General features: G+C 40.1%; 1 protein-coding gene across 1 annotated transcript in view; it reads right to left on the bottom strand.

The window, feature by feature from the left end:
• Positions 1 to 13,650, bottom strand: part of mast4 (microtubule associated serine/threonine kinase family member 4) — an 83,176-nt gene that overhangs the window by 31,170 nt on the left and 38,356 nt on the right. Inside the window, exons 4-5 of the mRNA XM_030767248.1 lie at positions 9,930 to 9,961; positions 2,511 to 2,591 (exon numbers count right to left, since the gene is read on the bottom strand). Of these exons, the coding sequence (XP_030623108.1) occupies positions 2,511 to 2,591; positions 9,930 to 9,961 (113 nt within the window). The remainder of the gene's footprint in view (positions 1 to 2,510; positions 2,592 to 9,929; positions 9,962 to 13,650) is intronic.

Below are 13,650 nucleotides of genomic sequence, written 5' to 3'. Positions count from 1 at the left end.
CCTGGACTCTCTCTCTCTCTCTTATTCTCTCCGTTTGACTTCAGCACCTTTGATCCTCAGCTCTCAAATCTGGCCCTCAGTGGCAGACTGGAGAGCAGAGCTGTCCAGCCACAGGAACAGATGACAGATGAGGTCAGGGTGGGTTGGTTGTGCTGTCCAGCCTTTGACAATCAGCTGCTGAACGCAAAGACGGCTACACATTGTCTTAATTTGAGGGGACCGACAGGAACAGCCTGTGAGCAGAGAGGCAACATGCTATGACAGGACTCACAACACATGACCATGTCTGGAGTAAACACTGCCCTTAGCCATGATCCCGTTGCGTCTTGCACGCGTGCCTAATGAGGCCACTGACAAATAACGCTAACTAAGCTAGGAGGAGGAGCAGTGCTTCAAACACTCTTATCATACAGGCTTAGAAACCAATCACACGCCATTACAATGACTAAAGTCCAGCTAAACATATCTGAGCTTGTGCCTCATGACTGCCTTCCCTTATCTCTCTTGGTGAGCTAATAACTTATGACATCTATACTTGAAACTTTGCTGACGTTAGGAACACACCAACCTCTTTCTACCTCCTGGGTCCCAGAAGACCTGTATAGCAACAGACTCTGCTTTATATATGAGTCTGCTCCGTCCTTTGCTCCCATTTAGGAAGGTGATTCAAAGTCACAAGCTGTGAACTGATTCAGATGGGGGCGTAGTTCCCTTATGAGAGGATTGTACTTTCCTGACCTGGATGCTTGATAGATAGTCATTGCATATGCTTTAACTTATGAAGGTTTTATTAAGATCTTTTGACCAGAACTGATGCAAATTAAGCCACTTGAATAAAATAGCTCTTTCAGCACTGACTCAGACAAACTAGTCAGCAGCATGTAGCCTATTCATAATAAAATTTAAATTCATCTGAGTACAAACTTCAGATTAAATGAATATTCAACTCAAAGAGAAATTTAAAATCGGTTAGGCAATTCTGCTTCACCAATATTAAATTTGTAGCATAGCATGATTTCCATTTTAGGAAATCGGGCCTGAAACTAAAGCAGCCAATTCTCAAATAATCTATAGCACAGTCAATTATCAAATAAACTGAAAATTTCAAATGGTTTTGTTATAGACACATGCATTAAGTCAAGGGGCTCATAATCACATAACAGTGGCACTAATGCTTCAGCCCTGACAAGCATTTGGAAACACTGGGTTCAAAACTCTTCATGGGCAGCACATGGAAGAGTTTTGACTGTCTGAGGAGACTGAGTGGGTGGTATGCAGTGATTCTCATTGTTGACTGAATTAAGCAGGCAAAAACACTGAACAAAATATGCAAATTCTTTTTTAATTGTGACCTTTTGCCATTTATGTTCTGTACAGTATGCCAGACAATTACCACCATATAAATCCTGCGTAATGTCTGTCAAGAGTAACATCTTTTTAGTCTTGAGTTACTAAGATGGAAGAATGCTATTATTGAATTACGAAACAATGATATTTTGATCGTTCCTTCTTTATCATGTTTTGAAAGCCATCCTATATTTTTTGTTATAAACTGGAGCTGGAACAGCAAATAATATTCTCTGACACTACAATCCTCATGACGTCTTGTCTCGCCCATCATTTCTGCTTTACAGCAATTAGACTGTCAAGAACATTCAGTGCGAAAACAAAGCTTACAGCAGCTTACAGCGGGGCCGGTTCTCTCGTCCCTTGACCTGCTGTTCCCGCAACGGTAAAAGCTCTTTGGGCACAAACCAATACTGAGTAAACATAAAGCGACCAAACTGGCGAAATGTAAACGGATTTAGGCTCTAAGACCAATTTCTCTTCAAACCCTAAGTTACTTATGGAACAGTGGTTGATTAACAGCACTGTTCAGAGTGAGATAAACCGAGTAGTGATACACAATCTGTTGTTTCATGCATCTTTAGAACAAAGAAGGTTGAGTGATACACAATCTGTTGTTTCATGCATCTTTAGAACAAAGAAGGTTGGATTCTAGAACAGACCTACTCAATATTCCAAGGTCTAACACCATTTCACCACTGTCTTTCATCAAGGCAACTCTGAGAATAATTTATTCTTTCAAGGAGGACTTCAACTGTGTGTCTGCACTAAGAATGACTCCCATTCTTGTCCAAAACTCCTTGCTTTTCAGCCCTACCTCTGAACATTGTGAGGTTCATTTGGCTGACTATTCAATGATGGTGGCAAATCCTGTTTTGTACTTAAAAGAGGACCAGAAGAGCCTTGCCAAAAAGCAGGGGGGGGGGGGGACAATGACAATCAGAATGTTACATAAGCCCCATGTCTTCCTCTTTTATCAAATCCCATTAAATTTGAAAATGAAAACAAAATTGATGATGCATAAAGAGAACATGCTCTTCTGAACAAAGAAATCCTTGCCTCTGATTTCGAAATAACCTTTGACATCAGTACATAGATCACGCACAATCCATTCAAGACCACAAAAAAACAAAATGGCTTTGTCAAAAAACACTTGCTCTTACCTCCAAAAATGAAAGGCGTGCAGTGGGCTGCAGGGGCTGCAAGGGCTTGTGGGAGTTGGGCTCAAGCTTCTTGGGGTGAGGCTGCAAGTTAAATTGAGTTTCATAAATGCTAATCCTTTAGCACTGAGTACTTAGTCTGAACAATTGCCCCGGGGAAAGTTTCTTGTGGGAAGAGCTTATGCATATGCACAAACATACCCTTATTGGCATACATTAACAACAGCATCACGCGTTCCATGTTAGTCCTTGAAAGGCTACCTACTACGTTGTGGAAATAGGGTCATTGCACCAATCGGCACCTCACTGCTGGATAACACAGAAACCTAATACAGTAACACGCGCACCTAATGCATACAACATGTTTGGTGTGTACACATTGCTCCCAAGGGCACCAATGATAACAAAGTGATGGCGATTTGGTAATATCGATATGGAAAATGTTTAGAATCAAACAGTCTCTTTACAAAAAATAGTCAAAGGTCAAACTGGGAAGTGTTGGCTTATGCATTCGTGGTGCCCAAATCTCATTAGCAAAATGTGAGGCACATACACTGTTCAGTAATTATGACATAGCGCAATCCAGTTTCCCTACTGAGAGCAACATCACACCAATTGTGTCATCTAAAAATACTAAAACGGCATGCAAGGAGCCGAGAATGCCATTCTCAGGTAAACGAAATCTAAGGTAAAACCATTACTAGACATAAACGTGTCTCTAGTGGCCTTCAAAAACAAAAACAGATCGCTTCATTCATTCACAGCGCAAACTCCTCTCATAAACACATGAAAGGACAGAATGAATTAGGTTTCTGCACTGTGTAATTTTTACAGATGCTTTGGGGAGCATCCAAGAACTGCTCCACAGCAGTATTGCCCAGGCCTTTAGAAGGGCAACTTTACAGCGTCAACAAATTATTGATCTTGGACGAACAACTACCAGTTAATCACTAAGTTGTCAATTCGACAGGGCACTGCGCTTGTCACCCGCAGCCAGGACATTGTAGCTATGCAGCTGCGCTAGTCCCTTTGGCTTATGCCTGACGAGCACAACCAGTGCTGTCCAAAGCTGGTGCTAGCTTAGCCGCACCGTGTTTACCCATGCTGCGGATGCTGCGACTGTGGTAATGCTGCACTGCTCTACCTTCAGCCAACAAAGACGTTACTGCAGATAAAGCTGCTTGTCGCTTGTCAGCAATGACGCTGGGTGTGAGAAAGAGAGGGGAGAGAAAATACTCACTCCAATGTCAGCCCCGGAATCCTCAGCCTCTCCCGCTGGGCTTTCATGGCTGCAGTGCGCTCGCAAGGTCTATTGTGCACATGATATATTCGCGCTGCCTGTCTGGTACCCCCCCAAATGGACTGTCAAAGAACCAAAACGGCAGATGCCAGAAGGGAACGGGCACGGCAGAAGAGGGGGCGAATGAGGGGAGAACCCCTCGTTTTCTCAGTCCTTCAACTTCCACCCCGACCAACCTGTCAGACTAGCTCGTCAACCGCCAGCTGAGGAGAAGGAGGCAGGACAATACCCCTTTTCCCCTCCCCTCGTTCACGCCCCCTCTCCCTGTCTCTGGCACAAACACACGCGCTGGTTTCCAGGCTGACCCTCCTCCACTGATAGAGTACTGACATCAGCACCGAAGAACAAATAGCACAGGGTCTGTGTCACCTCTGTCCATCCAGATGGTTCTGTTTATGTTTCACCAGCCTGTGACGTTGTGAGCGAGTTTTTCATCTTTTACGTGCTTTTATCTGCGTTCATTCCAGTGTCTCCAAAACGAGAATTTCATTATTGACCTTTAGTGCATAGTTCCAAAACTAAACAAAAGCAAAGTATATGTTGTTTTTTCAAATTATGTGATGAAATACATATGCAAGAGACCCCAAACAACAGTATGCCTCCTCAGCTGTAGAAAGTTCGGGTATACAATGCTTTTTCGGTTTGGGTAGTTGATACTTGGCCTCAAAACCCAGACTGATCCCACCTTTGTTAGGATGCTGACTTTTAGGCTGTCTTACTTATCAGGGACAAAGTGCTTGGAGACTGCAGCTCTAATGAGGTCAGAGCTTCTGGTAAAGTCTTGATTCTGATGAAGAACAAAGAATAGGGCAGGTGCCTGTGTCAGAATGACCATGATTAGCACCATACTAATGGTGTTAATCATGTTCTGAGTACTGTGCTAACAGAGCACCTCATTGCAGGTGTAGGTTAAATAGCATACAAGTGCTTATAGAACAAGGAAAGGAATGCCTGAGCACCACATGAGACAGTTATTAAACCTTCAAACCAAACCACCTCTCAGTACCTCCTGCATCTCTCAGAACCTCCAGACCAAACCATCTCTAAGAGCCTCCAGACCAAACCATCTCTCAGAGCCTCCAGACCAAACCACCTCTCAGAACCTCCAGACCAAACCATCTCTCAGAGCCTCCAGACCAAACCACCTCTCAGAACCTCCAGAAAAAACCACCTCTCAGAACCTCCAGCATCTCTCAGAACCTCCAGACCAAACCACTTCTCAGAACCTCCAGACCAAAGTTAAAAAGATTTAAAAAAAAAATAAAATAAAGAAGACACAATCAGCTCTGTTTCATACATGAATAAAGTGTTTATAATGGTGGATAAGTTCTAGGAATATGCCATTTTAAAACAGTGCAGTAAATACAGTGAACAAAAGAATGAGAGCAGAAAGCATTCAGAAACTGGGGCATTGAAAAGGAGCAAAGCTAAGGTGCCTTGTATCATGAAGAATTGGGACAGACCTAGTGACACAGCAAAAAGCCTCATACAAGTTACTCAACAAGATTAATTTATGCTTGTTCACTACTTCAGTCAGGCAAAAGTGGTTTTAATACCCAAAAGTAATTAACTATTATATATATGTATGTATCTATAAATATATATGTATATGTGCATATATGTGTATATGTGCATATATGTGTATACACACACACACACACACACACACACATATATATATATGTGTGTATACACACACACACACACACACACACACACACACACACTACATATCTGAATTAATAAATTTTGCTTATTTACTGTGATAGAGCCATTGGCATGTGTTGTTCAATGCAGAATTTAAAGTTTCATCAGCCCCCCAGAGTTTGTTTTTATGTCAGGAGGTCTGACAGGAGCATGTAGATTATCCTGTTGTATTTCACAGTTCAAAGTATGTGCTCAGTCCACTTCCACTTGTCTTCATTTATTTGTTAACCCTTCCTTTGCTGTTATATTTCCATCAGCTACTAATAATGATGTGTGACAGATATTTCTACGTGAGAGACAAAAAGTTTTCAGAGGTCTATAGCCATTTAATACATAAATTAACTAAATTTACCTTAATTATTAGACAGAGACAGGGGTTAGAACATAACTTATATAATCATACGTTGATTACAAATGCATAGCAGAATAAAATCCCAGAGTAGAAACTAGCTGCATGGGATCCAAATTCATCCATTATACTTTTATCTGCTCTCCCCACTGACAGCATATCAGATGTGCCGGTCAAAATGCAAAAAGCAGTTCAACATCCCATCCCTTATTGAATGTACTTGGTGAATATTGATTTCAGTCTAGTCTACTGTGGCTTCCCTTCTTATTTTGCGCTTGATAATCAAATACCACTTTTACAATCTTCATGACCATCGTAATGATCTAATACACTGCTGGCTGTTATCCAGTCTGTCAACTACTTTTCTAACACCTTTGTTTGCCATTCACTCTGAACTACATTGCAGCCTGTACAGAGAACCTGTCAAAAGAGCAGACAACAACAGAGCACATTCATCATGCCACCATTTTCCGTGTCACATTAGATGTGCCATAAATCAAAGGCAGAAAAGGCAAGTTGGAATCGTTGACATGCTATTTGTCCAGGTCTTTCTCTACCATGCATCAACATCACCTTGAAGATCCATCAGAATCAAACCAAGTACGTCACATGCCCATAATAGGGCATGAAATGACACATGACTGCAGGTGGATAAGAGGTTGGCTATACTACGCTTTTCCTCTGTCATCTGCTCAAAAGAATAAGTGTTACTGGCCCATATTCAGTGAAAAGAAGAAAAACAGTATGATGCCTTTCACATGTGACGAACAGGACGTGGTGACAAAAAACTCAAAGTGTTTGTATGTCAGTAAGCTTGCGAAAGTACCACATTGATGACACATAGGGTAAGCAACTGCATGGGATCAGCATTGCTTCATCACACTAATGTCACGTCCAATGATTCAGTTATGCATCAACAACTGCAATATGGCAAGTACTACTGCCCAAATTTTAAATCAGTTACAAGTTAAAGCAAGTTACACAGGCTCAGGTTAAGACAAGTTTTGAATGATAGACCTTAATCAAATTATGGAACTGAGGAATGGGGCAGAAATTAGAAGCAGTATCTCTGTAGTTCAGTCTCTTAACATCTGTGTAATACATACAAGGCCCTGTTTCAGCACTTGCTGAGAAGGCAGTAAACACTTTTTGACATCAAATTCTTCGCCAAGCTATGAGACATAGCATGTCTGACCTGTCTCAGCAAAGGTTTCATAGTCTGTTCATACAGATAACACATATCATTAACACTGTGTGTACATACCATAAACACTGTGTATTTATAGCATAAAAATGATAAAATGCTGTATGGAAAAATACTGACTGGCAGTACCCAAAGTCTAGACATGGTATTTCAAATGACTCAGTCAACTATGCCAGGCACAGGTCTGAGAATCATTAGGGTCATGGTAAAAATAGAAGGACATGAAGATTAAATATAGACACATGAAAATCAAACCTCTGTCCTATTTCTTATACACATGCACACCTTTTGGGTCCCTATCCTCAGACTGTCACGCTCAAAACAAATTTTCTTTCCATGTAAAACATTGCAAATAGCCTTCTTTTTTATGGACAAGGCTACGAGAATGACAATTAAAAAAAAATAACACATTTTGAACTGCTCATAAATATATATTATCTGCACAAAATAACCAGTCAGTATTCAGGATTGACAAAATGAAGATTTGATCCGTGACTGACAGTCACACGTGTGGATACAGAGGCTTCAAACGTCCCCCATTCCTACGCAAGTGGCCTTGCCTCATCTGGCTCTTGTTAGTAGGTCACATCACACTGAATGTTTAGCTATGCTAAGATAACAGGTGGAGCGTCCCAGAGCTTAGTCACAACATGCCAGCATGAAATCTCTCCCATAAAAGAGCATATATCACCTCATGTGAGGTCATACAATACTCTAAACACAACTAGATTTATGTCCCCCCTGTGACAAAAGTGTGAAAAAAATAGTGTATGGAATAAAGCTTCATGTATCCCTTTCACAACTGTGTCAAGGCAGTAAACATACTGGAAAGATACATCATTAATCTCACTCTGCGTATGTGTCAGTCACACTCTCTCTTTCCTGTTATGACGTATTTCTTTCTCTTATATCTCAAGTATATATATATATGATACATATCTAACACTTACATATATATACACATATACTTTGACTATATGTGAGATAGAGTTCCACAAACTCCCCTCAATGGGACCAGTCCTGAATATGTATTGTAAGTTGAACAGAGCTAGTTTTTTCATGAATAACTTGGGCATGGACCAGGGTTGGGTATTATGTTTTCAAATTTGACAGAATGGATTGAAAACCATAGGCTGGATTATGGAGATTAAATGTCCCAAACTGCCAGTCCCAACAATTCAAAAGAAATCTGATTCGCGAGCAAGCCCATTCACAAATGTCACAGGCCAAATCATTCAATATAAGAAACAGCAAAATATGCTGCAAAACAAAATTAGAACGTGTGTTGTGGTACTTGTTTGTGTGTGAGAGAGTTAGAGACTGATAGAAAAATGACACGATCAAAACAGAACTCTATGAAATATCAGTAATAATTTATGTTTTGGGTCAGGTCAGGCCACACATTTGGCAGGATCAGAAAGACTGGCTAGGAACATTACAGCCACAGGTACAACTCAGGCTGAAAATAAATGAATGCCCGTGAGACTCTGGATATGACACCACTCTAATGAGTGTAACTGCATACGAAAGGGAGGACTAAGATAAAGAGAGTCAAGTTCGCTATTCAGTCTGATGACAGCATGTGTGATCAACATGAATGTCCAGAGAACTCTAGCAGGCTTCTTTAAAGTTATCCAAGCATCTATGCACTGCATAAAACACGTCTGAAGTCAAATTCAGCCTATAATTATTTTGAGCTGTTTAAACAATATTGCAGAGTGTTTACAGAAAGTACAGCTTGATGCTTGACCACGATGAACTGAAAATCACTTTGCAATGTGATTAAATGTGAAGTCATCCCTTGCAACTGTCACGCACAAATGAAAGTTGTGATAAATAGCTGTTTAAAGTGATTTGATCTAAACATTATTTTCATGGCTATTTCATCCCCTAGAAATGTCCTTGTGGAAGACATTTTTACTAGAACTCCAAAATTCGTGCTCTTAGCCATTTGACCATTCCTTTCCATCAACTTTTCCACTACGGCCGAAAATGAACCAGGAGAGCCAAATGTGAGAATACTGCTGTCACAAGGCCCATATTCAGTCAACATTACCTGATTCCCCTTCAGAGACACTGTTCTTCAGAAAATAATTGTTTACTTAATTTGATCAAATATGGCCCAGATCCTACTTGTTTCCCTGTACTTATGTACGTGTGAGAGAGAGAAAGAGAGAGAGAGAAAGAGAGAGAGTGTGTGTGTGTGTGTGTGTGTGTGTTTGTGTTTTTATAGATGTGTTTTAGGTAATAACCAAACCAAATAAAGCTCACTGCAAGTGCTGAAGGACTAATTTATGAGCCTTTGGGTCAGTGAGATGCTGATCACACTTCACAGATGGCATTCTATAAGGTAAAATGTAAATTTGTGCAGTGGAAACTGCCTGTGAGAGAGAAAATCCAAGGTTAGGTGTAACAGAAGAAGAGCAGAATTCTGACTAGTGAGTCAGTCTTTGCCAGGGATCTAGCTTGAGATGAAGTATGAGATGGAATAGTTCTCAAAGGTTTGTCAGAGCACGTTTTAAAGCTTTAGACAAACGAACTCAAAAGAGACAAGACTGTTACAGGATGGACAGTATTAGTTAATTTCATTTTGCTCTAGATTTATAGATAGTTATTTTTAAACTAGTCAAGAAATTTATTTATTTTCATTTTGCTTCACTTTGACATGTTCGCTGCATTTTAAAGGTGATTAACAGCGTAAGACTAGACACTTTATGAACTAGTTTACTGCAGAAGTTACTTGCATTTTTCTGCTTTGACAGGAAGTCTGTAGTAAATTTGCTACTGTGGGTTAAGGGTGTTAAGAGAGACACTAGCAACGTATTGCTCAAGCTGTAAAATAAAAACACCATGTTTACTTACAAGCTCCCTCTTCTGGGTAGGCTTAGCTCTTTCTGTGGGGGAAGAAAAAAAATTTTTTAATTAAACATTGAAATTGGCACTTTGATGTGTTGCCTATGGGAGATGCATAAACATCTCAAACAGTCAAACATAGACTCAGCACAGATTGCTACACTGTTTAAAAAAAAAACAAAAAAACAGATCAATACAAACGCTATGCTATACACTTATTAACACATTAATCAGTATAGTGCAGTATATGCCTCTGTGGCATCATCTCAGTGCTAATTTATAGGTGAAATACTGATATTGAAATATTGAAATACTGAAAAAGTAATAGTGTTGAGGTAGTTCTGGAATTTCCCTGTATTTAAACTTTCTCAAAGCAGTCTCAGGTCAATTCTCAAGCCAGACTGATCCTGAACCCAAAGAAACACAGTGAGTCTTGTTAACCTTGTCATAATTCTGTGAGCCCCCCCCCCCCCCCCCCCCGCCTCCCGCCACCCGCCCTACACCCTCCCCGTCTCACAAACACACATACCTTCATTATTCAGAATCTATGGCTCTGCCCACTGACCCACTTTCTCAGTTCTCAAGATGAAAACAGTGAGTCATAAAGTCAAAATGAATAAGTAATCTAATTAACAATTTCCTCTCTCTATGCCCTCTGATTCAACATAATGAATATGAAAGTGGCTTCGCAAACAAATTAATCAAAATAAAAACATATAAAATTCACATGATTGATACATGCTCTTATGTAATCAAAACTTTCCCAGAATCTCATCATTCCAGATGAGTGTATTAGATTAGTGTTTTAAAATCTATTGTATTATCAAATCTGTATGACAATTCTCTTTCAGTTCCACAGTTTGTGCAACAATTACACCTACGCATGTATCATTTCTCCCTCAACTGCTTTAGAAAAACATTTCAGTCAAATAAAAACAGCAGTCACATTGATTTTGACACTTAAGTAAGAGAAGCTGTTGTTCCAGTGGGAATGCATATGATGTAATCTTCACTCGGGGTAAATAAGTTAGCAAAGAATTTTCATTACGGATTTGGTACTGAACATCTAAACAAAATACACAGTTAAAAATGTACCAAAAATTTTGAATAAACACACCATTTGTCAAAAGGCTAACGTAATTTGGTCACTGCTATATAGTGTAAAGGTGAATCCAACACCTGGGATTAACGGTTCAAATCCACCCTGCGCCACATCCACCAGCTGTAGCAAAGGGAAACAACTGGTCAATATTCCTTCGCATTACTTATCACTGGTTTCAGAAAGTCCAGTGGTTGTTCGTTGCGGTTATCATAAAGAAAACGGTGCTCTCCTCAAAGCATGCTGACGCAATGAGTGATTCTGTGCACATCATTGTGTGGACAGATGCAGTGGTAATGTTCAAACATATCAGAGGTGCGCACCCATGAGAGGGTGAGCATTTAGAGATGGGTAACTGGGTAGTTTCATACTAGGGAGAAAAAAAAGGGAAATTAGAAAGAGAAAAATGCTTCTTATGTCTCACTAAAACTTAAGTTGTCTAAATATTTTACTTATTGTTTTTCGAACACTGTCAAAGAAGTGACCAGTGATTGGTATACTGTGAGCATTGCCTTTATCCATCATTTTACCCAGCACTAACATAAGTGTAATGGACATATTAAACCAGCAGGGGGGGCATTTGCAGTTGAAATTATTTTTGGTGACGCTTCAGTCTCTGAACTGAAATACGCTGAGCGTACATAGAGATTAATATTTTTGCTTGGCATTTCCAACTTACAGCCATATTACTCAGATAAATTTAATCTAATACAGCAAAACTACTCAGTAAATTGTGAAGAACAGCACATAGCAGACAAGCAGTCTTTGCTGTTATTCTTTTGTTTCCATTTTAAAATTCTGTTTTTTAAATAAATGTCACTTCACAGGTACAATATAAATAAGAGCACAGAAGAGATCGAATCAATCATAGCAGACAAACACAAATTACAGCCAGAAGTTAAGCAAATATGCCAAAGCTAAAAGGGAATACAGTCAAACCAGCAGAAGATACAGAGAGAGCAGTAAAAGCCATAAAGTCTAATGAAGTCACAAAATCTACATTAAAAAAAAAAAAGATTACAGGTAATCCAACAGTACATGAAACAGAAATAAAATGCATGGTCCTGTGCAGATCCCTCTGATATCAGAGTAGGCTTCATTCCACAGGCCTGCCCTGACAAAACGAGGAGGTCAAGGCGTAATATCAGTATTAGTAAAGAGTTCACACTGATCATTACCAGAGAGGGATTCAAGTTAAGGCATACCACAAATATCTACATCTCAAATGCCTGACACTCACACCACCTACAGTATGTGAAGCTGACATGGAGCTAAAACACTGTCACTTTCAAAATGAAGATACAGATGGTTCTTTTTTGGCTAGTTTTAAAATAGACTGAGGCCACAGAGGAACCAATCACGTTATGCACTAAAGTTCTCAGAGAAAGACTTTAGTTCTGGATGAACATATACGGCAGCATGTGGTGAGGTCGAATCATGGATAGGAATAGTATATTCAGGTCGCTGTGCAGGTGGGTGGGTGTGTGTGTGTGCACGCGTGCGAGTGTGTTTGTGTGTGTGTGTGCGAGTGTGACCAAACTGAGGTATTTATTCAAAAGTGATGGTGATAATACTCATTAACGCTTACAGCCAAGGATAGATCTTCACTTTTCAGTGAAACAGTGATTAGAGTAAGATCATATATTTCTCTTCAAGATCAGTGGCAATCTGTGTCTATGTGCACAGTATCATGTGGAAGCAACATTTTTTTTTTTAAACAAAATAGCACTTTCCAGGCACAGCTGTGTTGGTCGCTGTATACTTTAGCAACATAGCTTGGCACACTTTAAAAATAATATAAACGAGAGAGAGAGAGAAAGAGAGAGAGACAGAGAGAGAGAGAGAGAGAGAGAACGAGAGAGAGAGAGAACGAGAGAGAGAGAACGAGAGAGAGATTATGGCAAACTGACAGAAACAATACAGCTCCACCTAGGTTTACCATATCTGTCATCCACGTTTACCTAGTGCTTCATGAAAACGAATGTAATTAATATAAACAAGAAAAACAAATGAGGAAAAAATATAGAAATATGCAAAGCTGTAAAATGAAAGAGGTTGTAACAAGGTCTAAACAGATTTTCATTCTAATTTATCACGCCAGGAACAGTACATGTCTTACTCTGTGAAGCCTTTTTACAGAATATATACTACTGAAAGCTGTCTCAAAATGCAAGGACAGGACCACTTCTCTCAGCTCACTCAACTGGACACCCTGTTTACATAATAAATATATTCCAAATTCATTGACCACATTAACAAGAAAGTGAACCGTGCTTCTCGACCATTTTCACAGACAAACAAAGGTTACAAATAAAAGGCTCCCATTTAAAGGGGTTAAAACACCTCCACCGAAAGACAGGCTTTTCAATCTAGAATAAGCATCTGAGTCCCACCATTTCCTCTCTAGTCAGGCTGCAGAAGCACTGAAAACGCTAAATGGCAATGCTACAGTTTGGCTCGGAATAGGTCACCCTCTTGTGAATCCAAGGGAGCGGATGACTTAATGAGGTGGGAGAGAGCTGTTTTCCATCAGCGCTGCCCTTTGTTTGGACCCCGCCCTGCTGAGCTGGGGGTCAGGCCGAGTGACCTAATGAGACCAGGGAAAGGGACACGCAGCACTCCATCGTTCTG

The sequence above is a fragment of the Chanos chanos genome, chromosome 3 (genome assembly GCF_902362185.1).
Source record: "Chanos chanos chromosome 3, fChaCha1.1, whole genome shotgun sequence".
Lineage (NCBI taxonomy): Eukaryota > Metazoa > Chordata > Actinopteri > Gonorynchiformes > Chanidae > Chanos > Chanos chanos.
Note: the sequence above shows the minus strand (reverse complement) of the source record. Positions and strands in the feature narration are given on the sequence as shown.